The following is a 24,971-nucleotide window of genomic DNA, read 5'->3' on the forward strand; positions in this document are numbered from 1 at the left end:
CCTCCCCCCCAAGTTCTTTATTTTCCAGTTTGTCAGTTCTTTGCACACAAGTTGACTTTGTATGGCTTTCTTGCTATCAGCAGGTACTGAAAAGCTTTTCTTTTCTGTTCTTTTTTTAATCATCTATATAGCTATAAAAACTTCCCACGACTAGATTTCAAGCTCTTTGACAGGCCACAGGAGCTCAGGCTCTCCTTCAGCAGACACCCAGCTGGAAGCAGCATTTCAAATAGTCCAGCACTCATGGCAAAGAGGACAAAACAGGTCAGATGAGTCTTGCTGTAATCACTGTTGGAATACTAAAAGATAAGAAGTTTTTTGGTAAAATTGCCAGTACCTATTTATACTAGAAGTTAATGTTGTTAGAGGTTAGGTCTTTGCAACCATTGAGAACAAACACTTGTGAAAGAAATAAACAGAAGGCAACAAATAAACAAACTAGCATCTGAGAATACCATTTATTGTCAAACCCATTTTTAAGCTTCAGACTGTAATATAAAACAAAAGGAAATTTAAAATAATGCTTGAATGGGAAAGAAAAAAAGAAGGGGGTTAATTCTGATGCTGGTTTTTGCTTGCAGAAAGGAGCTTCAGTTGAATGTCCATTATTATTAAATGCTTACTTTTAAGAAGCCAGTATCTGAGTGAGTAATGGCTTTTAGATTCAGGATGTTACATATTTGTCTGCTTTTTTGTTTTGTTTCACTCTTACAGGAGATAAAAACAGCCCATAAATTAGCCAAGAAGTATTATGTAAGTCCCCCACAGTGGGCTAAGTGTCTCTTCAGTCATAGTTACAGCCTATGGTTTATTTGTCTGCCAGCCTACATCAGAGTTGCACATCCTAAGGTCAAAGCACTGCAGCAGGCATATGATGTTCTGATTAAAATGAGGAAAACTGAAGTGGAACCACTAGATGAGGCAAGTGCAAATATAAAAATGTTACCATAAACATGGAATAGAAGGCAGGGTGCAAATAGTGTGTTTCACTGCCACCACCAGGTTAAGCATATTTACAGTTTAACCTGTTTTAAAGCCACCTTGAAATGATCTAGGGCAACTAGAAATTAATTTCCTTTTTCATTACCAACATAGTGTCAGCTGGGTCAGGTACTCCAACGTAGTGTTGTTGGTCTTTTCCCAGACTATTTCAAGAAGGAAATTTTTGAATATCCCTATTTTTAAAATGCACTTTGAAGGTATTGCAGCCTTACTGAACTGAAGGAGTAATAGGTTTGTATGCAGCACACCATTCTTTCAGTAGTATCCACAGGCACACAGCAGCAAGTTTTCCAGCTTTTTTGTGTAGGCGTTTCCTTCCCTCCTTTATTTTGCAAACAGAAGAGCCAAGTGGGAAAAAAAAATTCAGCATTCTCAACACTGTGACTGCTGATGTTATTTCAGCTTGTGTGATTTCCTGTTTAATTTTTGCTCCCTCTTCTGGCTTTTGAGTGTTATATACTGAGTAGCTGCTCTCACATGACTTCCTTTTGCATGTATAAAGTTGGAATCAGGGAAGAGCTTAAGCTATTTCAGAATCATTGTCACCAGTCCATTTATGCATTTCTGTTTCTTGTCAGGTCTGCTACAGAGTTGTAATGCAGCTCTGTGGACTGTGGGGTCAGCCTGTTCAGGCTGTGAGAGTCCTCTTTGAAATGAAAAATGCTGGAATACAGCCAAATGCCATCACCTATGGTTATTACAATAAGGTAAGAGAATTCTTGATGAGGGATACTGGACCAATGTCTCTCTTTCTGTTGTCACTCCTCCTGTAGCATGTTTTGAAGATTGTTACTTGCAGCTCTTCACATGGATTTGCTGATTCTGTTGGGCAAACAGTCATTTTGAACATACTTACGGTTCACTGGAACTACAGTGTATGGTTTTACACTGTTAAGTTAACCAAAAATTGTGTTGAACCATGCATTTATAGTGTTTTCATTTCCAAGTTTTGGAACCTGTCTAGTGCTTCCATGTCAAACCCATCTGTTCCTAGGTGTATCCGTTAAGGTATCAGGATCCAAGATGGATGAAGGCTGGAACTGGGCTAGTTGAAATAGCCTCCCCCTGTTTTCCTTGATTCCAGGCTCCTGTAATAGGATGATGAAACTTCTTAGTAAAGTGAACTGTGTATATTGATAGGAAAGGAAATGCTACTCTGGTCTTTTGCTGCTACCGAAGTATGTAAATAAGAACAAAACCCACCTTGTTTACTTAAAGAAATCTTGATCCATTGTTCGCTGTTACAGCTATTGTATCCAGAGCTGTGAGATAAAATGGAACCACTCATAAAAGGTCATAAAAACTCAGATATTTGTCCTTCTTCACATAGTTGACAAGAACTGCCTTTTGAGTATGGAAAGAAAAGTTTCTCACTCTACTGTGTTTCTTAGTGTAACATTCTTACTGTGTTTTTATTGCAATGTCTCTTTCTGTAGGCAGTTTTAGAGTCTCCTTGGCCTAGCAGTAACCGCAGTGGCATATTCCTGTGGACAAAGGTACGAAATGTAGTTCGTGGCACAGCACAGTTTAGGCAGTGCTTAAAGAAATCAACGCAGAACCTACAAGTACCTGTGATATCAGGTAATATGTTAGTTGAAATGGATTTATTTCTGCTGAACAGGAGCGTGAAATGCTTTCTGAGGGACTGCAGCTAACATTGTGGCTTTTACAAGTGAAAAATCATTCCTTAAGTGTATAAAGATTGTTATTGCCAACTTGATGCTCGAAACAGTCTTAGAATGTCTTTTGCACACTGAAGTATTAATTGTCTTGAATTCTGTTGCTAGAATTTCATATTCTTATTTTATATGTGCAAGCAAAAGTATTTACTGTTGTCTGAAGAGGTTAGATTTAAAAACCTGAAAAGTTAAATCCTCTCTTACTAACAAGCTCTCGTTCATGTCTTTAGCTCTGCGGAGTACCACAGGTGGAAGTGATGGGGACATGGTGAGCCATGGTAGCGTGGATAGTTCTAATGATGCTAACAGTGAGGAGCACACTCTCTTCGTCAGTGACTTAGTCAGGCTTGATTCCGTTGATAATCACTCTAGCACAGGTACTAGATTCTGCTGGGTTTCACTACTAACAGTCCCCCGAAAGGCTGAATTTTCTAGTCGCCTGTTGATTTTTGTCTCCACAACCACCACTTTCCTCTCTTGTGCCTATAGAGAAGGAAGCATGGAGTTAAACTATTTAAAGAAAAATACTGTTGTTGATTATTACTCGTTTACTGCAGATCATGCTGCCTCTTTAGTTTAGAGTGAACTGTAGTAGAAGTACTGTTATGTTAAAATAAATGTCTTGCTGTGGTCTCATGAACCTTGCTTTTTATGCTAATCTTCAGAAAAGGAATCAAGCTTCTGACATACAAGTCTGTATATTTTATATATTGTTATGTGTTCATAGAAATGATAGTGTGAATAAAATCTTTCTCTGCATTAAAGGAAAGGAGTGAAAGTTGCTGAGGTGATGAGAAGCTAACCCTTTAAAATGTTGCTCCTTGGTGATAATCCAGAAAAGCCTAATTATCATTCCTGGAATTTAGTATATTATGTATGATTACAGTAAACTATGCTTTTAAAGGCCATATTCAAGATTCTTAAGTTGCTTAAGTTCTTGCTTCTTGCTTCCTAAATTGCTGAACTTGGAGAAAAATACAGAAATTATCAGAATCTTGTCATACAGTCTTTGAGACACCGTGAGTGTGGAAAGAGAGGTGATAAGCTGGAAAAAAACTCTGCCTTAAACATGGTGTGCACTCTTCTGGACAAACTGGAGTAAAAAGAGTGTGCAGAAAGTTAATCACTTGAGATGGCAAGACAAAATTAGTGGTTCTTCTTATCTGCTTTAGTACTGATTACATCCTACCTGTGCACAGTCTCAACTAAACTTCCTTTCCTTGTGTACTTCAAAACTTAATTTATACATGGTTCTTGCACACTCTTCCTGTTTTTAATATTGTGAGTCCTTCTGTAAAGAGAACTTTGAGTCTGATTCCTATGCTTCATCTGATATGCCTGCCTAGATGACTGAACTTCCCTTCTCTCTGCTCTTTGTTGCTCTGCTTTTTGCTCTTTGCTGTCTCTTGGGTGCCGCATTTGTCCTTGGCTATCACGGTGTGGGGTGCAGACTTACATGGTGTGAAGCCTTGGATGCACGTGTGCATTATTTCTACCCTTGAATGTTACTTCTTCAGGTAATTCACCCATTTATTGATAGGGTGTTTTCACTTCTGTACAAAGCAGGGATACTAACATTATTGAAATGATAGAAAATAAGGACCGAAGAATGTCAGAACTTACTTTTCTATATAAAAGGTTCTTAATATAGTAGCTAAATGTAATAATTGATGGCTGGTCAGACTTTTAAATTTAACTCTTTTTTATGTGTTTGTTCTTTGTTGGTAAAATAAACATCAGTAATATGTCTTGTAGATAAATTATGTCTTGTCACTCAAGTTTTATGAAGCTTCCTAATACCTCTCACACTCAGTAACCTACTTACACTTTGATCTTTTAAAATATTGTCATGTATTCTGATAGGTTCTCTAAGGCATTCAAATAATCATGTTTAACATGTTGCTGTGGGATATGTTCCATATAGTGTTTTTGTATTTTCGCATATGCAGCAGCACTTCAGATAAAAATAACAAAAAAGAGACTATCTTTCTGAATTGTTTCCTAAGGCAGACTTTTTGCACTACTGTAAACTACTTACTTATTTATTAGGAATGAGTTACAGCTGTAGAGATTAACTGGTATTGTGGAAGATCAGTCTTTTTAAAACATTTAGATTTTTACTTTATTATATTTTACACTTTGCATTATAACACAAAGATGCAGAAAAGTTTATGGTACAGTTCTTTTCTGGGATGTATTCATTGTTAGAAGCTTGCTCAATTGCTGTTACACTTGTCCAAATTTCTTTTGTAGATGCATTTGAGAATTTAGCTTGACCCTCAGTGAAATATTTCATGTTAATGAGAAGGGAATGGAATGGAGGGACATACAGTGCGTTAAAAGTAGTTAGTCACTACAGTGCTCCTGGGGGGAATAACTTTGTATTTAATATAATAATTAGAAAAGTAAATTTGGATTGTATAGCCTAATTATCTCTGTTGTCACCATCACCAAGTAGATCTTTCTGTGCACAGATTAGGTGTTTTGGTAATCTTAAGATGAAGTTTTCTGGTGAAACAAAACGTGAAACATTAATTTCAGTTCTTCTGGTATCATATTGAAAACCAAATTTAAGAAAGAAAAACAGATCAGAGGCATGTGTTTATATTCCTTCAAACAGGTGGTCAGTCAGACCAGGGCTATGGATCCAAAGATGAACTTTCAAGAGATGATGGGGATAGTCTTCATGCAACTGAAACAGAACTGGAGAAAGATATTTCTTCTAAAGCTGAAAACCTAATAGGAGGTTAAGTATGAATGTTTACATTGATGAAGGCTTTTCTTTATACATCTGCTTCATGGATTAGACTACCACAAATACTTAATGTATAAAATTCATAATGTTGCCAAGGTCAAAATATGACTATATGAAATCTGGTGAACTACTGTGCCCTGGATAATAACAGTGGAATACATATAGGTAGAAATTGCCTTTTGTTAGACTAATTTAATATAGATGTAAAAACTGGACAAGTGCTGGGCACACAATGTTTTGTATTCCATTCCTCTGTATATTTGAAAACTTAACCATCTTTTTCGCTGTACCAGTTCACCCAGTAAAAGGTGCTACTTTTTCCTATCATCTATTCCCAGCTGTAGAAAATATGGTCATCTCTTCTCTTCTATACAGATTTTGCCATTATTTTTCCTGTATTTTGTCTCATTGCTGAATCTGTTTTGTATCTATGTTACTAGATCCTTAATGTGAGTTAGGGCTTCTAAAGCTGTACTTAGAGAGATAGCCCTGCATGACAATCTGAGAACTGTTGTTTCTGCTCTACTTAGGTTAATTGAAAAAATACCAAGGGTAGAAATTGACATATGTTTTAACCTTGTGAACAGCTAAGCACTCTCTTAATAATACTGTCTACTGTCATCTGTCCGGCTGTTACTTCCAGGAAGTGCTCAGTACTTAGCAGGACTGATCCTTCATGTTGTAATTACATAAGTAACAGTTTGTTTTCCATAACAGTGCAGATGAAATTAGTTAAATTAACTAAAGTTCACATTCTCTTTCTTATAGAAGTTTGTACTGAGAAATCTGATGAAAAGCAACAACTGAATATAGAAACTCATATTCCAACAGACCCCCCTGCTTGGGGTAACAGTATTGTGAAAGTTCCATCTGGCATTTTTGATAGCAGTGGAAGGAAAAGCAGTGGTGGTGAGTCACTGGATGAAACAGGGCTTGCTGAAGTCCTGATCTTGTTGTACTGTAGTGCTTTGCAGACTTTTTTCATGCTGTGAAAATAAACAAAACTTCTATTTGAGATGCAGATATCTTGCACAACACTTGCTTTCCACCATTATCCTTTGCAGGTGACTTAGAAGAAACCTGTGGATTCTAAGGTTGAAAATCACTGTTGAGTAGATTGAAATAAAGATTTTCTCTGTCCCACACTGAAAGAGTTTTAGTAATGTATTAGAAAACCAAGAGAATTAGAGTGTCTACTCTTGATTTTGTCACCTAAACCTTGCTGTCCTTGGACAAGTCTCTTTATTCCTGTGGCTTACATTGCCAATGTTTAACCTGGGAATAATGCATGTTGTCTTTGTGCCATACAAAATTTATTTATGTATCTGGAGCTTTATGATGAACACTTACGGATACCTAAAAGCCAAATCTTGGGGCTCATGGTTTTTTCCTGGCTTTGTGCCTGTCCTTGACTTAGGCAATGTAGTTCACCTCCAGTGTAGCTTGACAGCAAAAATTAAGCCTCAGGCAAGAAGCTGCCCAGAACCTTTCTGACAATTATGACTGGTGACTAGTCAAGAAGCAGCATCAGTGTGAGACTCAAACATCCTCCAGCAGTGGATATGGTACATCAGGTCCTTTACTGGTATCCTAATGTAGTAGAATTCCTGGGCTTAGGGAGGCTTTTGCCTGGCTAACACAGCTGTCTAGGAAATAAATATTCCCAATTCCCTTGAGGAAATGGGAATATTTATAAGATTAGTTTATATCTTCCAAATGCTAAATTTAATTATCTTTTTCTAAATATGACTGTGTCATAAATGAAGTAGTGCTTCTGTGTTGTGCAGACACGCACAATGATTATTGTTTTTTTTCAGAACTAGAATAAATTGTTGTGTTTGATACATAGATCTGTGAACATAGCTCTGGAAAAAAACAAGTGCAATCTTTACTTAAAATTGTACAGTCTTTTAATTCAGTAATGTAGTATCTACTTTCTAAATGGGTGTTGGCACAGGGAAGGAGGTAGAAGCCATAAAAGGCTTTGACCTCAAGGAGTCAAAGAGTAGATGACTCTTTATCTGCAGGATGCCTTTGCAGCCAGTAAAATAAGTTAATGCCAGTGTAAATTCTTAATGGATAACTGAAGATTGTGGTGCACCCAGTCTTCTCACTAATAAGGAGATAATGAGATTTCGCATGATTTCAGGGAATAGACATTTTTGGTGGCTATGGATACTGCATTAATGCCTTTTCTCTTTTAGAAACTGGTTCTAGCCCACTGTTTGTAACTCAGGATTCAGCTGAAGATGTAGTCTTTGGTGATGTTTCTCCTAAGAAAACAAGTGAAAAAGGACAGAAGAGGCAGAAACTGTTTTCAGAGAGAAGCTGCAGTTTTAGCAGTGAAAGCAGAGCAGGAATGCTGCTGAAAAAAGGCAGCTTGGACTTACATTCTAAAGAAATAGCAATAATGATGGGAGCAGATGCCAAAATCCTAACAGCAGCTTTATGTGGGGACAAAACTTCACCCTGTCATATAAATAAATACCACAGCTTTGAAAGTATCATTGACCAGCAGGTTTCTGGCATAAGTGGCACATGGAGTTGTGTGACTGAGATTGATTGGGAATTGGAGCATAGGTCTTCACCAGTGCTGGAAGAACCTGGGGAAGGACAGGAGCATCTTGAGAATGGAAGAGATGAAAAAGTGACCACAGTGGAAGACATGAACCTTGAAGAGTCAGCTGAGTCCAGAAACCAGAAACCAGAATGCAAAGATGCAACTGCTAAAAGGAATAGCTTTTATGGAGTGGTTAAGCCTGTTGAAAGGGAAGATGTTGAAGTAGGCTTGGACCCTTTATCTTTGCTGGCTACCGGCAGCACGCAACTAAAGCATCCAGAACCTGAGGAAAAGGTGCTGTCACCAGTTGCATCACGTAATTTGGCAGATGAAATAGAGAGCTATATGAATCTGAAGAACCCATTGGGTAGTAAGTTTCCCAGCATGGAACTGCATAAGCCAGATAGGGAAGCAGAAGCCTGTGGAACACTTGGTCACTCCCAAGAAAGGAGGTCAAGCCTGCCTTTGGATCCTGTCCTGCCATCCCCCAAGTCTTATGAAAATCGGAGGAGCCCTTCTGTCTCCAGGTCCAAAACATTCACTGGTCGACCAAAGCAACAAACCCATCCACGAGTTCAAAAGGAGCGGTCTTCATCTTTGACAGGACTGGGTCGTTGTTCTCCACATGGCTCATTAGGATCTGTTGTAACAACTTTATCCAATCTGAAGTTAGACAATATACTCTCTGGACCAAAAATGGATGTTCTGAAATCAGGCATGAAGCAGGCTGCCAATGTGGCCAGTAAGATGTGGGGAGTTGTAACTTCAGCGTATAGTTACTCAGATGATGAGGCAAGTGTTTTTCAGTATGAAAAATTTGGGGAGACAAAATTAGAGGGGTAACTTCTGTGTCCAGAAGATTGCTTCATGAGCTGGTGTTTTTTATTAAGTATTGACTTCTGTTAGCTAATAAAAGTTGTATTTTATGTGTGGTGGAGTTTTCCTCTGTCATTATAAAAACACTTTTTGGACGAAAGCAAATTAAATGGTCTTGATATGGTAAACTTAACTTCAACTCTTTGTTCTCAATGTTCCCCCCATTTATGCTTTTATCTATTTATATTTAAAGAAACTGTACCAAGAAACCCTAGTAAGAACAAAATTATGTCACCTTAAATGATATCATACTGCCCATCTTACTTTAAAAAATCAAAAAAATATTGTGAAAACAAATCACAAACCTAAGTTGTCAGGTTGGTGATGATTAAAGTTGATAGTAAAGGACAGTCTGAGATCTAGTAAATTCACTCAACAGGAATTTGGAAACTAAAGATTATGTAAGCACACTTGATTAACAGAGTTTTTTTCAGAGTAAAACATGTCAAAGTATGATGACACAAATGAGATATGAGATGGAGGAATGAATATTATAACTTCCTCCTTTTCATATACATCTTGTTATTGTGCCTCCAGACATAGTTCTCTCTCTTACAAAGGCTTCTTCTTGATTCAGTTAACTCCTTGGTTTGGTGTTTGGCTTTAAGGATCTTTTGTCTCCCCTCTACAGGCTGTTAAGATAGCTTTTTGCTTCCTTTTTCAAATTCTCCCTCCTTTTCCCAACCTTCATAAAAGGTGGGAAAAGGGAAGATAGCTATCTGGCTTTATTTCTACATGAAACAAATTTAAATTAGGGTACTGATAGGGTCCTTTCTAGTAAATAAAACCCCAATTTTTCTTACTTTTTTTTTTTTTGAAAGCAGGTTTTGCCTGCGACAATGAAAACTCACTGGTTTGCCTTTTTGCCTGAGTTTTTTTCCTTTGACCTAGGTTTTACTGTGTGTCTTTCTGTTGTATTGACCTTAACATGACTTATTTTCCTTTAAATGATCTTTTAATTCTCTCCTCTTTTATTTCTGCAACTTCCCTTTTTTAATATCCTAATTGTTATATTTTGTTGCATCCTGTGTCTTTGTGACTGTATTATTGCTGCATTATTTCAGCTGGTATGTTTCATTCCTATCTTCAATTCTGAAAATTTGGCTTTAACTTGGATCTTTTTTCTGGTAGTTCCTTAATTTTTTGTAATGTCTTCCAAATCACAATCTCTGTATCATTTTTCCTGTCTCTTCTGTAATGAAGATATTTATATCCCTGTCGCTTTGTCACTCAGTTTGATCTTCAGCTAAGTATTTTCACTGCCAAAGCCTACAATTTTTCTAGTATCCTTCTGGTTTGTCCAGTATCTGCCTTTTTTTGAGGTTGTATAGATTTATCTCAACATCTAATAATTTTTTTACATCAGGATTTCATCTTAATCTCCTACCATAATTAATTATTTGTTAGGATAAAGATGGAAGTCAGCTAATGGATCTGGAAGTACTCAAAGATGCTAATTTTCTTCTTGTATTAAAGGAAGAAAACAATCGACCAGACTTCAACTTCCCTGCTGGTTTTGAAGATAATATTTTAGGAGATAATCTGTCATCAAGAACTGGAGTCCCAGGGCTAGTTACGAATGACCTTGCGCAAAGCACTACTAGTCTTGGAAGTAGCAGTAGCAGTGGAGATGCAGGAAGACAGCATTACAGTGCAGGTGAGATTATTTTTTTTTTTGTTTCCCCTGCATAACTTCCTTATAACAAACAGCAAAAACTATAATGTGTGAAATCATTCATAACAGTGGAAGCCATGGTAATCTGAAATTATTTCAAGCCCTTAATACAAGCAAATTTGTACTTTCGTTCTATACTCTTTCAGTAGCAAATAACTAATTTTTCTCTATTTGTTGAATGTTTAAAAAGTTGATACAAAATACAGGGATTTAACTGTAAAAATGCTTCTTCTGTGTATGTGATAGGAAGATTCCTAACTAGTTACAGCCAGGAACACCTGGTCATTCATGTGAAGTCATAATACCTTGAAAGTTCTTAGAATATTAATACAGTAGAGCGGAGCAGTGTTCAAGAACTGCCAATAGCCTCATAACTAAGAGGCAGTTGTTTGTTTGGTTTTGGTTTTGTTTTTTTTTGTGTTTGTTTTGGTTTGGTTTTTTGCTGTTTTTTTTGTTTTTTTGTTTGTTTGTTTGGTTTTTTTCTGGTGAAGGCAGAGGGAGGGGAGCTGCAGGACAGACCAAACCAAAAACAAACAAATAAACAAAACCAGCCCCAAGCACACAAAAAACCCCAGAGCAACACACTTGGCAAATGCATCAGCTTTGCTGTGGAATAGGAAGTATTGGATGCATACTTGATTTGAAGTTTTGAAGGTAAATAATTGATGAACATAGGCCTATTGATAAATTGTCCTCCCGCCCACCCCACCACTGCTTCCCTGCCCCCATTGTAAAACTGGATGCAGTAAATGTAATCACTTCCAGTTCAGATTTGATTCAATTAGATTTGATTCTTATTTTGAGAAAAACATGTGTTGCTGAACCAGGTGGGGGGTTGGTTTAGCTCTCTTTGCAGTATTTTAATGATGCAAATGTTGTAAAGCCACCTGCATCAAAAAAGGAAGAACTATTTTGCGGACTAGACATAAGCTGGCCTTGTCCAGCAAAATCTTGATATCTTCTAGTTCCGGTTAGGTAGAAGGTTTATAAGAACTAACTATAAAGAGTTGCAGCCATCAGCAGGGTACAAAAAAATTTGTTCGCAAACATAAACTTAAGCTGAAGAAGCAGAGGAGCCTGTTTTATGACGAGGAGACTCAGGTAATGATTTTTTTTATAAGAAATGTTGAATGGGCTTGTCAGAGGAAATAACACTGATAGTTTTTCTTCCTAAAACTGATTCAAACTATTTTCTTCTTGTGAATATATTCCAACTCCTTTTCCACGTCTCATGGGCAAAGCTCATAACCCTAGAACCCAGCCTTACCAAAGAAAATTTGTTTTGCTGCAACATTAGTCAGGAAAAACTTAAGCACAGTAATGGCATCTTTGGTATCATGTGTCTTACCTGGTACTATCCTTCTGTTTGCTATTTAGATATGGATGTGTCATTCAAGAAATCTTGAACAACATTTTAGAGTGTATATATATATATATTAAGCAATCTAACTGCTCTGTGCCATTCTTTATTCTTTCTTTGTATTTTCAGATTTTATTCCCTCATGCTTTTTGTTCTTTTACCAGTCTGTGACACATTGCATTAGACAAAAGTAACTTTGAAATGTTAATCACAAAAATTATATTTATCTATATTGTAATTATGTTATTAGTGAAGTTATAGAGCTACATATATCTTTGAAAATCATCTGGCATAATTTTCTGTCTTGGTCGAACAGAAATTATTTTCTTTGGGAAAGGATGAATTATTCTTTTCTTGTATTCAAGACCCAAAAAACTTCCTGTACAGGTGAGGTTTCATTCCCAAGAAGTATGAAAGCTCTAGATTCTGAGAAGTCAGAGCACAGCTCGTCACATAATACTAGTTTATCCAGCATTTTCCAGAACTATGCAATGGAGGTAAGATTAATAAATTCAGATGAAAGATAAAATTTTGCAATATATGCATTAATTACCTATTTAGTTGGATTGTGCTTGGATTTTTCAAAACATTTTTTTTTCCATTTTTAAACTTCAAAGATGCTTGCTACTTTTACCTCAGAGTGTGACAGTAGATTTAAAAAGTATGTTAAATGCTTTTATTTATCTCTCATTTTGAGAAAAGAGATAATTGAGGGAAGGGTTAAAACTTGAAGTGAGACAGAAATGATGGAGAAAACAAGTTTTTTTTTTTTTTTTTCAAGCTTTTCTTTGGTGTTTTTTTCCCTTTATGAAAATTTTGTGTTGCTAGTAAATAATTCTGATGGGTTGACCACAGACAGCATCTAAGCCCTCACCCAGACACTTACTCTCCCCTCATCAGAATAGGAGAGAGAATCGGAAGGGCAAAAGTGAGAATAAAAGCTTGAACATCAAGATGAAGACAGTTTAATAAGTGAATTGGGGAAAATAAAACAAAACAAAACGAGGGAGGGGACAACAAAAACCAAGTGATGTAAAGGCAGTCAGTCAGCACCATGACACCCCAAGCAACAGCTATCTTGGAAAAACTCCCCTCCGCACACCCAGTTTTATTACTGAACGTAACAATATATGGTATCTCTTTGGTCAGCAGAGGCCAGTTGTCCTGGCTGTGTACCCTCCCAACGTCTTGTTCACCCCCAGCCTCCTCACTGGGCTGGGGACAGAATGAGAAGGAAGAGGTCATGATGGTGTGTAAGGCACTGTTCGGCAGTACCCAAAACATTGCTGTGTTACCAACACAGAGTTGGTTAGCAGTCTAAAACACAGCACCATAAAGACTGCTATGAAGAAAACTAACTGTATCCCAGCCAAACCCTCCACAACAATTATTTAGTATACCTCTCTGTTTCAGTTATCGCTTGTAGATGCTTTCATGCTTTAGATATGTACGTAATGGTCACTGCGTTTACCTTGGCCACTTTTCTTTCAGCTGTGGTGTTATTTTGCTATGTCCCATGTAATTTTCTTTTATGTTTGATCTTGGGGAGATTCCTAAATGGCAATCTGATACATGTTAAACTCCTGTGGATACTGAGAAACACATTAAATTTACTATCCTGTGGATACTAAACCTGTAAAGCAAGTTGTTAAAGAGTTCTGAAACAAATTAATTCTTTGCTGTTCTAGGTATTGATGTCAAGCTGCTCTCAATGTAGAGCTTGTGGTGCTTTGGTTTATGATGAAGAAATTATGGCTGGATGGACAGCAGATGATTCAAACTTGAACACTACCTGTCCTTTCTGTAAAAGTACCTTCCTGCCTTTACTTAATGTTGAATTTAAAGACCTACGTGGCTCTGCAAGGTTAGTGGGTTTTATAGATACTCTCTGCCTGTGCACTTGTACATGGTTATATTTTTTCACAAAAGGATCTTAAGTTGTCTCTCCCAGTATTTTTGTCTAGATGTTGGCAAGAATGTCCTTGCCTGTTTGATGGTCATGATTGTATTGAAGGAAATTATAAGTCTTATAAGCTATTAAGTTTCATTGTAAAACAAATAGCAAAGAACTGGTTGTCTTTTACTACTTTTTCTTTTCATATTTTCTTTGTAAGCATAACTGTACAGAACATATAATTCTGGTTTCATTTTATTTAGCTTTTAAAACAAAGCTAATGGATTACAAACATTTTAAAAGCATGTAAAGCAGTTTTAAAATCTGTCAGCAAAGAATTTGTCCCACATTAAATTTACTAACAGCTTTTAGTTAAAGATGCTCCAGCTTATTGTTTCTCCAGTAGTTCTCCAGTTTAAGCTTCTCTGCTTACTATATTTGCCTCTTTTAATTGCACTGTAAGGGCTGGAACTTATTTTAAAGTAACTTAAAATGGATTATCACTGTAGCAGTTGTTGCTGTGGAACAGAAGTTCCATTAGTGTTTTCTAATGCTGAAACTGAACATCTGTAGAGTGTGCACTTGAAAAACCTTAGCAAAGCAAGACATGTTCCTGTTATCTTGCACCTATAATGGTGTATGGTCTTCTAGTCTGTAATGTCACATTACAATGACAACCATTTTCAGTGATCTGTCAACTATCAGTATATTGCTGCTGATTGGGAACCTTGACAAACCAACGTTACTTGTAATGACTTACATCCAGCATAGGATTTCTTATTTTGCAGGTCAAATTGCTGTAGCTGTTCACTTACTCTGCCTATATGAATTACAGTGGAGAGAGTACAATTAAGTTTGTGTCCTGTTGTCAAGCTTTTTAATGTTGTCTTTTCTTATTTTTGCTACTTTTTGAAAGTAAATATAGAAAATAAAAACTTTTTAAATTACTTTATGCTTTCATCTTTGTGTTTCTCTCCCCTCCCATTCATGTTGTAACGTAGCTTTTTCCTGAAGCAAAGTACCTCAGGAGATAGTTTACAGAGTGGTACCCTTCCATTAATCACGGATCCCCTGAAGCAGAAACTGTTGTCCAGTCCAGCTGTTGCTGACTTGATCAGTTTTTCAGATCACCCACAATCCAGCCACACCATAGCTGAAGAAACTAACTCTGCAGCTGAGCAGAAGTAGGTAAAACATGGTTGTTGGTTCTGTCAGAAATTAATCAACACTTCCAGTATTCCTCCTCTAAAGTGAAGGTTGGCTTATGTATGAAATATGGTAAAGTACAGTTGTAACTTGACAATTTTCTGTTTTCTCTCATTCTTTTTTCATGTTTTAACTGTGCTTTTGTCAATTTGAAGTAATCTGGTTCCATTAAATGAGTGGGATTTAGAGATATAACTATAGAAATTAATCTTCAGGTCCATCCACTATTGAGTAATAGGCAAAATTTGTACTCGGTATTATTAAAACACACTCACCTTTTAAAGACACACAGAAATTTAAGCATTATTTCTTCGTTCCTTGTGTTTAGAATGTGGCTTCCTCATATTAAAAGAAGGACACTGCATCATGGGGGGGAAAAAAGTACATTTGATGGAACACTTTTTTGAGAGAAAGCTCTCTGAGCACTCAAATCTTGCACTGAGCACGTGTTCTATGACAAGTAATACTGATGTAAAGCTGAAACTCAGAGGAACAATACCACTTTTGAAACAGTTTGAGGAAAGAAGCAGTAAGGGGGTGTCATGTTGGAAGAGGGAAGAACTGAAATAGTGCTGTTATGGATTGTGACTTTTTTTCTGGGATTTGTTGACATTTTGTTGTAATAGGGGTATTCTGAGTATCCGTGCCTGTGAGCTAATGAGCTAATACCAGTGTCAGGCTATTAAAACTTAAATCCATGTGATAGTAGTTAGTCTTAATACTCTAAAAATTAAAGGTGGTATTGCTTATGTTAATCTCTTAACTTTGATGTCTCATATTTTTAACTAAAGCCAGATTTGGAAGTGAAGGTCACCTTTAATCTCTTCCCTCTCTTTGCAAATTATTTGGAAGCAGACAATTTCTATTTCATATGGTGGGTTTTTTTCTGTATTGCTGAATTGGTTTTTATCCATTGTTATAAGGGGCACAAAATTAATACTCCCAGATCGGAAAATGGCTTGATTGTATGGATTAAATTTGACAGGCCTGTAATAGGAGTTTTCTTAAATTACCTTGCTGGATGAGTTTGACACATTTTTTTTTTTCAGTTATTTTGGCATGCAGTTTAAATGGTTTTCTATAATATTTTGCTCAGCTTATGACATTTAGAGAAAGTAAACATAAAGGGAAGAGGAAGTAAAAAGGAGCATAATGAGAACAAGATAATCTTTGTGTGTTGACAAAACTGTGCTTTCCTACTTTTTTTTTAAGCAAGGTAAGGCTGTACCAGAGCAGTAGTACTGATACAGAACTATAGTGCTTTCAGATTCATATCTTGGGTTATACCTAGCTGCTTTTCTGGATGAATGGTTATACTGTTCTGAGAGGCATTTTGTTTTTCCTATCCTATGGAGCTAACTGGGCAAATAGGATTCCTTATTAATAGGGAAACTTGATTTGGGATGCATACTTGGCAACCTTTCTCTGCTTCCTTCTTGTTGTCATAGGAATGCTGAATAGTTTCATATTAGTGTTTTCTCTTCTAAAATCCCAACAGTGATGTGGCAGAAGAACAGAGTAAAGATCCCAGAACCATGAAGACACCTACCAGTAATCCACCAAGAAGGGGAGTGTCCTTGACTCGGAGTCACAGTGTTGGAGGTCCACTGCAAAACATTGATCTTTCCCAGAGACCGTGTCATGGCATTTCAACAGTTAGTCTTCCAAATAGTTTGCAAGAAGTTGTGGTAAGTCTAGAAGTTGCGCATTCAGTTGACAGCAAAATATTGAATGCAATGAACTTAAAATTACTAATGTTCTACTACTCACGTTCTTGTCCATTTGGGGAATGGGAATGGCCAAGGATGTTTTCATGTTCTTATGACCAAAAAAAATCTCAGTTAAGTTAATCTAAAATTGCTTTTTCAGCACACTGTACAAACAGTGCTGCTCAATTTGAAATGTTCTCTCTAGCAGAATGGCACTAGTCTTTGTCTTTCTAAAACTGGAATTTTGTTTTGAAAAGAACCCAACTTCTACAGCAGACTAAACACAATAATGCAAACAACACACTGTTGCAAGAGTGAAAGTTTGTTCCTTTTTCACACATTCACTTACACTCCTCCTCTGTATTCTGTTAGATTTACCTGTTCAGGGGATGGGAGAAGGTGAGAGGCAGTATTGAGACTTAATACATTATTCTTGCATATGAAACAAAGTGTTTCTCCTCTCTCCTGGTGCTTTTTATTAGTAAGAAACTGTCTTAACATGTGAACTCAGGATTCAGTTCCACAGCTGATGTAATTACTGTCATTTTCTTGCAAACTCCGTCACCACTTGCTTAGTACCAACTTAGCTTGAAACTGCTCAACCGGGCACAAGTTATAACAAATCAGCATTTTCTCTTTTTCACACGATAGAGAGAGCTTAGATGATTATTCTGTAAAGTTAAGAAACACCTTGACAGTTGAAACTGCTGATGATTTTGAAGTTATTGTGTGTTTAGTACTTCCAGAGGCTTCTTCCAGATATCAAAAGAAACTGTACAACAGGGGATTTGCAGGATACATAATCTTGAAGATTATTTCTGGAAGAAAAATCTTTGATTTCATAAAAAGAAACATTTTTTTCTTTTGTGTGTGGTGTTTTGTTTTTAGGACCCTTTAATAAAAAGACCTAACCCTCTCCCTGTATCTGTACCCTACTTGAGCCCTTTGGTACTGCGTAAGGAGCTTGAATCACTGTTGGAAAATGAGGGAGAGCAAGTAATTCATACATCCAAATTCATCAATCAACACCCCATAATTTTCTGGAACCTAGTTTGGTATTTCCAACGGTTGGATCTACCTAGCAACTTACCTGGACTAATTTTAACATCAGAACACTGTAATGATGGAGTGCAGGTAAGTGGCTTCCTCATATTAGAACTGCAGATATTAGAGTAAGCTAAATTTGAGAGTTTTGTTCAAAAAAAGTGAGTAACTTCTGAGTAGCTTGGGTCTAGGTTTCTGCTATTTATAATAGAAGTAGATAGATTTGTTGTCCACAAGAAATCTTGAAGGAAGATGAGTGAAAACAGCATTCAAATTCTAGTCAAGCTGTTACCTTTTAGGAAGCCGGAGAGTAAGATCATTCAAGAGAAGGCTGACATATAGAAGAAAACTAGATGTGTCTATGGAGAAGTCAGAAAGTGCAATACATTGTAATCCATATAGCATGGGTTGCTTACTTCAGTATATAAACCTTATTGGTCAATATTTTTGTTCTTTTCCACTAGTAGTTTTCATATTCAAACTCCACTGAGCTTTATTACTATACAAATAGAACAAAACTCCATAAAATGGATGCTACCTTTTCAGTATTTTGCTTTTCCTGTTTTAAGGAGCAAAATGTTGTTTTGTATCTATATGATTTGTATATGTAAGTACCAAACTTAATATGTACTTTTATATGATGCACTCAAAAGTAGTATTTTCCTATCTACTTGTATGCACTTCAATTGTAAAATTATCTGCCTCAGTTTAAAAAAATAAACAAAACAAAACAAACTCACCTAGAACCAAGAACAATATTCTAAGAAATGTAGCTGAAAACCAATGCTAATGAAATTTAAATCTTACTGGAAAAATAAAATGAACTTGCAGGGAAAACCACAAAATGGGACATAGTATCTTGTAACTACAACTTTAAATTGACTTTAAATTTTTCTCACCCACTAATTCTTACTGCATTAGTGATCCCAGAGGCACTTCATTTTATAAAATAATTACGGAACTATTGTTTTGAGTGCCATATATTTTTAATGGAAATAAATGGTTCATATTTGTATGCAAATACAGTTTTTTTGTGCTTAATGGAAAACACAGACATGCATACCAAATCTTAATCAGGTCAGAAGATACTAAGGTATGGCATGATAAGTAGTACAAATCAAGAAACATGTTTCATGCACAAAAAATATTTTCAGATACATACTCATAAAGATTTTCCTCAGATATCTGTAGAAAATGGAATGGTCTTCATACATTAGGCTAAACTAGAAAAGGCAATTAAATGTTGCAGTATGTGTGACTTTTCTCTGGTTGCGTACACTTTCCTCTAGAAGACATCAAATGTTCCTATTTGTTGGATTCAAGATAAATGAAGTAAACTTTTTTTTTGTTTGCAAAATGAGTTAAAGAGCAGTTTTTTTAAATAATAAGACTGTACTGATGTTTTTAACTCTTTTTCCCTTTGCTCATGTTTTTTAGCTTCCTTTGACATCTCTTGCTCAAGATAGCAAGCTAGTATACATCCATCTTCTGTGGGATAATATCAATCTCCACCAAGAGCCAGGGGAGCCTCTGTATATATCTTGGAGAAATCTCAGTAAGTAAAACAGATGTTACAGGAAGCAGAGGGGAGTAGAGGCTATGGAAATAAACAGTTGTTTTGTAGTGTTTGAAGTGTACACAACCCATCAAGGTGGAAAGTTTTTTAGTGTGTGAAGCATTGCCAATCCCTTAGGTACTTCACATAGTCTCGGTGTCAAGTTATTTATGAAAATATTTTACTGATACTGAAAAGGTATGTTATCTGTTCTTTATGTGTCATACACTTATAAACATGGTGGGAGGTTTTGCTCTAGATGTGCTAAATAAGCTTCACCTGATTTGAATGTTTCACTGCATTATCGCGTTATATCTATGCAGGCATGAAAAAGAAGACTGTATTACAAAAAAATATTTTGTGTTTCTATAAATGAATGAAAGGTCCTATTAATATGTTGTCCTGGGTTGAGTGAGTGGTAGAGGTTTTTTTTTGGTGGCAGGGGAAGGGGCTATAGAGGCGGCTCCCTGTGAGAAGCTTCTCGAAGCTCCCCCAGCTCCAAGTCAGCTCCACTTCTGTTTGGGAAATTGAGCCAATCGGCTGCGCCTCTGCCATAACATATTTAAGAAGGGACGTGGTGACGTGCAGTGGGACTTGTAAGGAGGAGTTGCGGCAGCTGTGTGAACACCAAGGTCAGTGGAGGAACAGAGGAAGAAAGGATGGGGGAGGTGTGCCAGAGCAGAGACCCCCTGTATCCTGTGGTGAGACGGCAGGGCAGCCCCCCCCGCCACCCATGATGATCTGCGGTGGAGCAGACATTGATTTATGGCCTGTGGCTTCCACCTGGATGATGAAGGTGCTGTGCCCGAAGAAGGCTGGGGTCTTGTGGGAAAAGGTAGCCCCGCTGCTGTAATTCAGCGCTGGGAGGATTGAAGCATGTGGGGGTGTCCCACGCCGGAGCAGCTCAGGAAGGGCTACAGCTGTGGGAGAGAATCCAGTCAGAGAAGGTTAGTGACCCACAACGGAGCAGTGTGGGGAACGCTGCGGCCTGTTGGAGGAACTCATGTCAGAAAAAGTTTGTGGAGGACTGTCTCCTGTGAGAGAGGGACCACGATGGAGCAGGGGGAACAAGTTCCAGAAGCTCCCCCCACTGAAGATGGAGGAAGTGGCAGCACTGACTGCACCCCCCCATTCCCTGACCCTGTGCCACTGGGAGGAGGAGGTAGAGATATCGGGAGCAGAGCTGAGCCCGGGAAGAAGGGAGGGGTGGGGGGAAGGTGTTCTCAAGATGTGGCAATGCTTCTCACTGTCCTACTCTGTTAAGTGTTGTTAGTGTCTGTAATAAATGTATGTTCTTTTTTTTTCTTCCCCTAACAAGTCTGCCTTTTGCTCGTGCCCATAAAGGGTGATTTTTTTTCCCCATCCCAGTCCTATCTTGAACACCAAGCCTGGCTCTCTGTCCCTTCTTATTGCTAGAAGAGAAGGGAGAGAGAGTGGCTGCGTGGTGGTTGGCTGCCGACCAGGCTCAAACCATGACATATGTACATTTGGGAGCCTACTTGACTGTCAAAAAGTAAGATCCAAGCAAGCCTTTGTCTACCATAACTTGATTTGGAAGGAAGGAAAAAAACAGGCCCACTAGTTATGAGAACTTCGGGATTTCATTACTTCTGATCAGCAAAAATCCCTTGGTTGACCTAAACTTCTCAGTCTGTGTTTTAACTTTTAAAAACTATGCAGCATGCTAATTTTGGTTCTAAGGAAGACAAAAGGGTTTGTTGAAAAATGTCCTAAAAATAAACTGACTGATCAGAAAATTACATTCAACAGCACAGAATAAGATGTGGCGTTTCCCTCAGCTTCTATGAAAGCACATTGATTTGAGCATAATACTTGAAAAGCATCCCCAAAGCATTCAGATGTGAATGAAGATGCATAAATATATGTATTTATGTAAATAAAGGAGAAAAAGGCCTGTTTAAATGTGGAAGGAAAGTGGTAGTATTGTAGATAGGCTCTACAGCAGTGTTAGTGTTTGGAAAACTGGAAGTGACATTTGTAAACCATCAATTTTCTCAAAACATTAGGTTGGTGTGATTATGCTTACTAGCCTTAGTCTACAGTTCATTTACACATCACATGATTGCTGCCTAATCTGTAGCCTTATTTTTTTGCCAGTAAATGGATTTACTATTCCCTCACAAGTCACTGTTTTCCAAAGAACAGTAGTTCAGTGTTATTCTGGAAGTGGAAATGTAAGCAGCAAATCATGATGGTAAATGTCTTGATACGTTTCTTTCCTGTTTGATGCAACTCTGCAGTATCTATTTCAATGTGTAGCCTGAAGTGATTAATGAATTATAGGTGGCTTTTAAAAAGGGCTTTGATAAGAAAACTTTCTTTGATAAAAAACATGACAGTGTTTTCTTTTGGTTTATTTTTTTCCTTTTGTGTAAAAATAACCTTCATGGAGTCAACTTAGCTTTTGAAACTGAAGTACAGCAATAAATCTGAGCTAACAAACCGTCACAGGCAACATCTGATGCTGGATACTCTTCAGTCTCTTGTATTTATGTCATGTGGGAGCTCTTGCAGATGGACACTTGAGGCATCCTGTCACTTTTGTGGTGGAATAAAGACTATAAACAGACAAAGCTTTTCCACTGTAACAAATTGCTGTAGATTGAGTAGAGGTTATGTATATCTGTGTCACTTTTTGAAATGCCTTCTGCTTATTAAAGTGAAAAAACCCCCAAAACTTTACTGTTTTAATAGTCTGTACTGTTGTATTTCACAGATTCTTCTGAAAAGAGACCCTCCACAGTGGCAGAAGATCAGCAGGCAATGAACACTTTGTTGGAGAACATCAAATTAAGTATTCAACACAATAATGTTGTTAAACCAATCAACCTCCTTCTACAGAAAGTTAAGCCAGATGTGAAACGACAGAGGTAAAGGCGTAGTCTCTTCTTACTTTCTTCCCACTCAAAGTTAAACCAGATCAGACCATTTACACTTGATAATTCCATAAGGACCTCTCGGGAATGTTCAGTTTCATTTGTGTCCACCAAACACTGTCTATATTTGTTTATGCCCATGCTTACAAACAGATGCATTCTGTAACCAGGTGCATAATTTGTCAAGTTCAAATGGATAAATGTAATTATTTAGTCAAAATGGACATTTTACAAATTAATAAGAAAAACACAGATACTGACTATGCAGATTTTGGTGTTGCTTTTGATCTAGCAAATTGGTAGATACAAGTTTGAAGTATCTGTTGCAGTGTCTGGAATATCCTCCAAACTACCTAGTTATAGCTATTGAAATGCTACCAGCCTGGAGTACTGGCTAAGAAAAGTAGATACAGCATGATCCACAAAGGAAGGGAGACATGTAAATAACACTTGTGTGGTACATTTTGCCATCTGCACTACAATTCAAAGAGGGCTCTGTACAAAAGCACAGCCTCTGAAGTAAATTACAGCAGATATGAGATGTGTTTGAAGTCTGTTGTGCTAAGTCATCTTTGCTTCTGTGGTTTGTCATTACTAAACAGAAACAAGAACTAATCTGCCTGGAGAAGAACCTTTATAAGTTCCACAAGAAAAAAAAAAAATTATCTAATTGTTTAGTGATGTCCAATTCTGAGATAGATCATGACATTCTGTAACAAACAATAAAGTATGGGTGATCTGAAATAAACCTGCTACTTGTACTTCACCCCTAGGCAGGAATGAGTTAATAAATAAGTGGTGCTTAATTTTATATTTCTTATTTTTCTGGAGTTCTTATGGCATATTTGGCAGAGGGATTTTTCATTGAAAATGTAATTGCTGGGATTTGGCAACAAATACAACTTCACGCGTTAAGGAAAAATATTCAAGGATGAAATCATGTATATCGGTCACCTTCTTCACAAGCAAGATTAACAGAGCACTTGCAGAAACTACATAATGGAAGATTAGCATCTTCAACATTGACTTTCTAACCTTAGGATAGTCAGTGCTTTCATTGACTTACCCCTCAAAATATTTCCTAGGAGTTTTTACAGAGAAATTCTTTTCCTGTCTCTGGTGTCTCTTGGAAGAGAGAACATTGACATTGGTAAGTAAAAATTACTGTGAAATGCATAGTGCCTCTGTATGAAGTATAGAAATACTTATACGGAAACTAGTGTATAAAGATGACTTTTCATACATGAGTTGAGTTTCTAAGTAACTTTTCCATTGCTGTGTTTTAGTGAAAAGTACTGTGTTGTCACTCTTCAAGTAGGTATTGCTTTTATGAAATTTAATTCAGATGGGGCCGTTAATTTTGACCTTGTTTGAAACCAGTAATAGTTATTTTAAACAAAGTTAATTAGCTTGAGGTTTTAATTTGTCATGTCTGAAACCTTGTTCCCAGTCTTATCTGTCTTTCCCTGACCCACATAGTAGACCTATGGCATCTTGCCACCTGATTGCCCACCCCTTCCTGATCTCTACCTTGACTTCTGTTTGGTACTATGCAAGCAAAGGGACTCCCTTGCGGGATGTGACAGGAGAAATACCCTGGGAACAGGCAGACTGAACTGTGACAGAAATAACGGGCATCCTCTGTGGTGCATTGTGATGCTCCAGCTTGAAGATACTTTTCAGGTTCCCTGAGAGGATGCATTTTGGGAGGGAAATATCAGTGGCTAGTTAATTAATTTGTTATTATATAAAAGTTACTGAAGTATTTTATAGGAACAGTAGTATGCACTGTATAGGGTTTCTTAAATAAATTCAACTATGCTTTTTCTGTTTCAGAGGTCTTTGACAGTGAATACAGACTTGCACATAAAAATCTACCAAAGGATGTTCTTGAAAAGATGCAGAAAATAGATGCTCCACCAAGCTGCAGGGTTGAGTGTTGTAGGAAGTGCTTTGGAGCACCTTTAATATAAAAATGAGGAAGACACACACTAAACTTCAGTGAGACAAAAGTCAAGGTGAACAAACCAGGAGCGTGGTGATATATACACTTTGAATCCCAAAAGATGATAATTGAGCAATTTGTCAAAGCAATTCCATTGAGCTACAACATATATTCTCGTCTTTCATCTCATGAGACACAGTGTAAACTACGTTAAAATGTTTTAAAACTATATTAATAGGGCAAGTTGGTTTCAGTGACTGATCTGCTTTTTTTTTTCCTGTCTATACTTCTCCTTTTCCTTCCTGAAGTCTTTCCCCCACAATATCAAGTTGTGATTAAACAGCAGCCTATAGTTGGTGACTTTAACGGCCACCAATATTTGTGTATTTTAATGAAATACCTTTCCTTCCACAGAATACTTAAGATTCTTCACTATTTCTTTAAAATCACTTTTACCTAAAGAGGGATCTTTTTGTTTGTGTGCAGTATGTACATATGAATGTAAATATTTCAGTCCTTGGATTGGAAGTTGCAGTGCAGTTGCTTTTGTCAGATCAAAAGACCTAAATATGCTACCCTTTGTCTGACCCTTGTCCCAATCAGTATTCTAAATTATTTTTGGCTGACCTTTTCATAATCATAGAATCATAGAATGGTATTGGTTGGAAGGGACCTTAAAGACCATCTAGTTATGACCCCCCTGCCATGTACAGGGACACCTTCCACTCAAAGGTTGCTCAAAGCCCCGTCCAACCTGGCCTTGAACACTTCCAGGGAGGGGGCAGCCACAGATGCTCTGGGCAACCTGTGCCAG

The 24,971-nt window shown here is 37.3% G+C and overlaps 1 protein-coding gene across 3 annotated transcripts in view; it reads left to right on the forward strand.

Moving 5' to 3' along the window:
• Positions 1 to 24,971, forward strand: part of DENND4C (DENN domain containing 4C) — a 72,210-nt gene extending 47,239 nt beyond the window's left edge. For 2 of the 3 annotated variants that reach the window (XM_033003836.2, XM_033003837.2), the window contains 18 exons: positions 132 to 264; positions 715 to 921; positions 1,581 to 1,709; positions 2,439 to 2,583; positions 2,912 to 3,058; positions 5,302 to 5,427; positions 6,205 to 6,345; positions 7,641 to 8,788; positions 10,349 to 10,529; positions 12,295 to 12,404; positions 13,596 to 13,771; positions 14,803 to 14,985; positions 16,506 to 16,695; positions 17,605 to 17,850; positions 19,198 to 19,315; positions 22,053 to 22,206; positions 23,298 to 23,362; positions 24,049 to 24,971. In XM_033003836.2, the coding sequence (XP_032859727.2) occupies positions 132 to 264; positions 715 to 921; positions 1,581 to 1,709; positions 2,439 to 2,583; positions 2,912 to 3,058; positions 5,302 to 5,427; positions 6,205 to 6,345; positions 7,641 to 8,788; positions 10,349 to 10,529; positions 12,295 to 12,404; positions 13,596 to 13,771; positions 14,803 to 14,985; positions 16,506 to 16,695; positions 17,605 to 17,850; positions 19,198 to 19,315; positions 22,053 to 22,206; positions 23,298 to 23,362; positions 24,049 to 24,185 (3,736 nt within the window). In that variant the 3' untranslated portion in view covers positions 24,186 to 24,971. The remainder of the gene's footprint in view (positions 1 to 131; positions 265 to 714; positions 922 to 1,580; positions 1,710 to 2,438; positions 2,584 to 2,911; positions 3,059 to 5,301; positions 5,428 to 6,204; positions 6,346 to 7,640; positions 8,789 to 10,348; positions 10,530 to 12,294; positions 12,405 to 13,595; positions 13,772 to 14,802; positions 14,986 to 16,505; positions 16,696 to 17,604; positions 17,851 to 19,197; positions 19,316 to 22,052; positions 22,207 to 23,297; positions 23,363 to 24,048) is intronic. The other variant, XM_033003838.2, reaches the window with a different exon arrangement.

This window comes from Tyto alba, unplaced genomic scaffold (assembly GCF_018691265.1).
Source record: "Tyto alba isolate M040663 unplaced genomic scaffold, T.alba_DEE_v4.0 Super-Scaffold_42, whole genome shotgun sequence".
NCBI classification, from domain to species: Eukaryota; Metazoa; Chordata; class Aves; order Strigiformes; family Tytonidae; genus Tyto; species Tyto alba.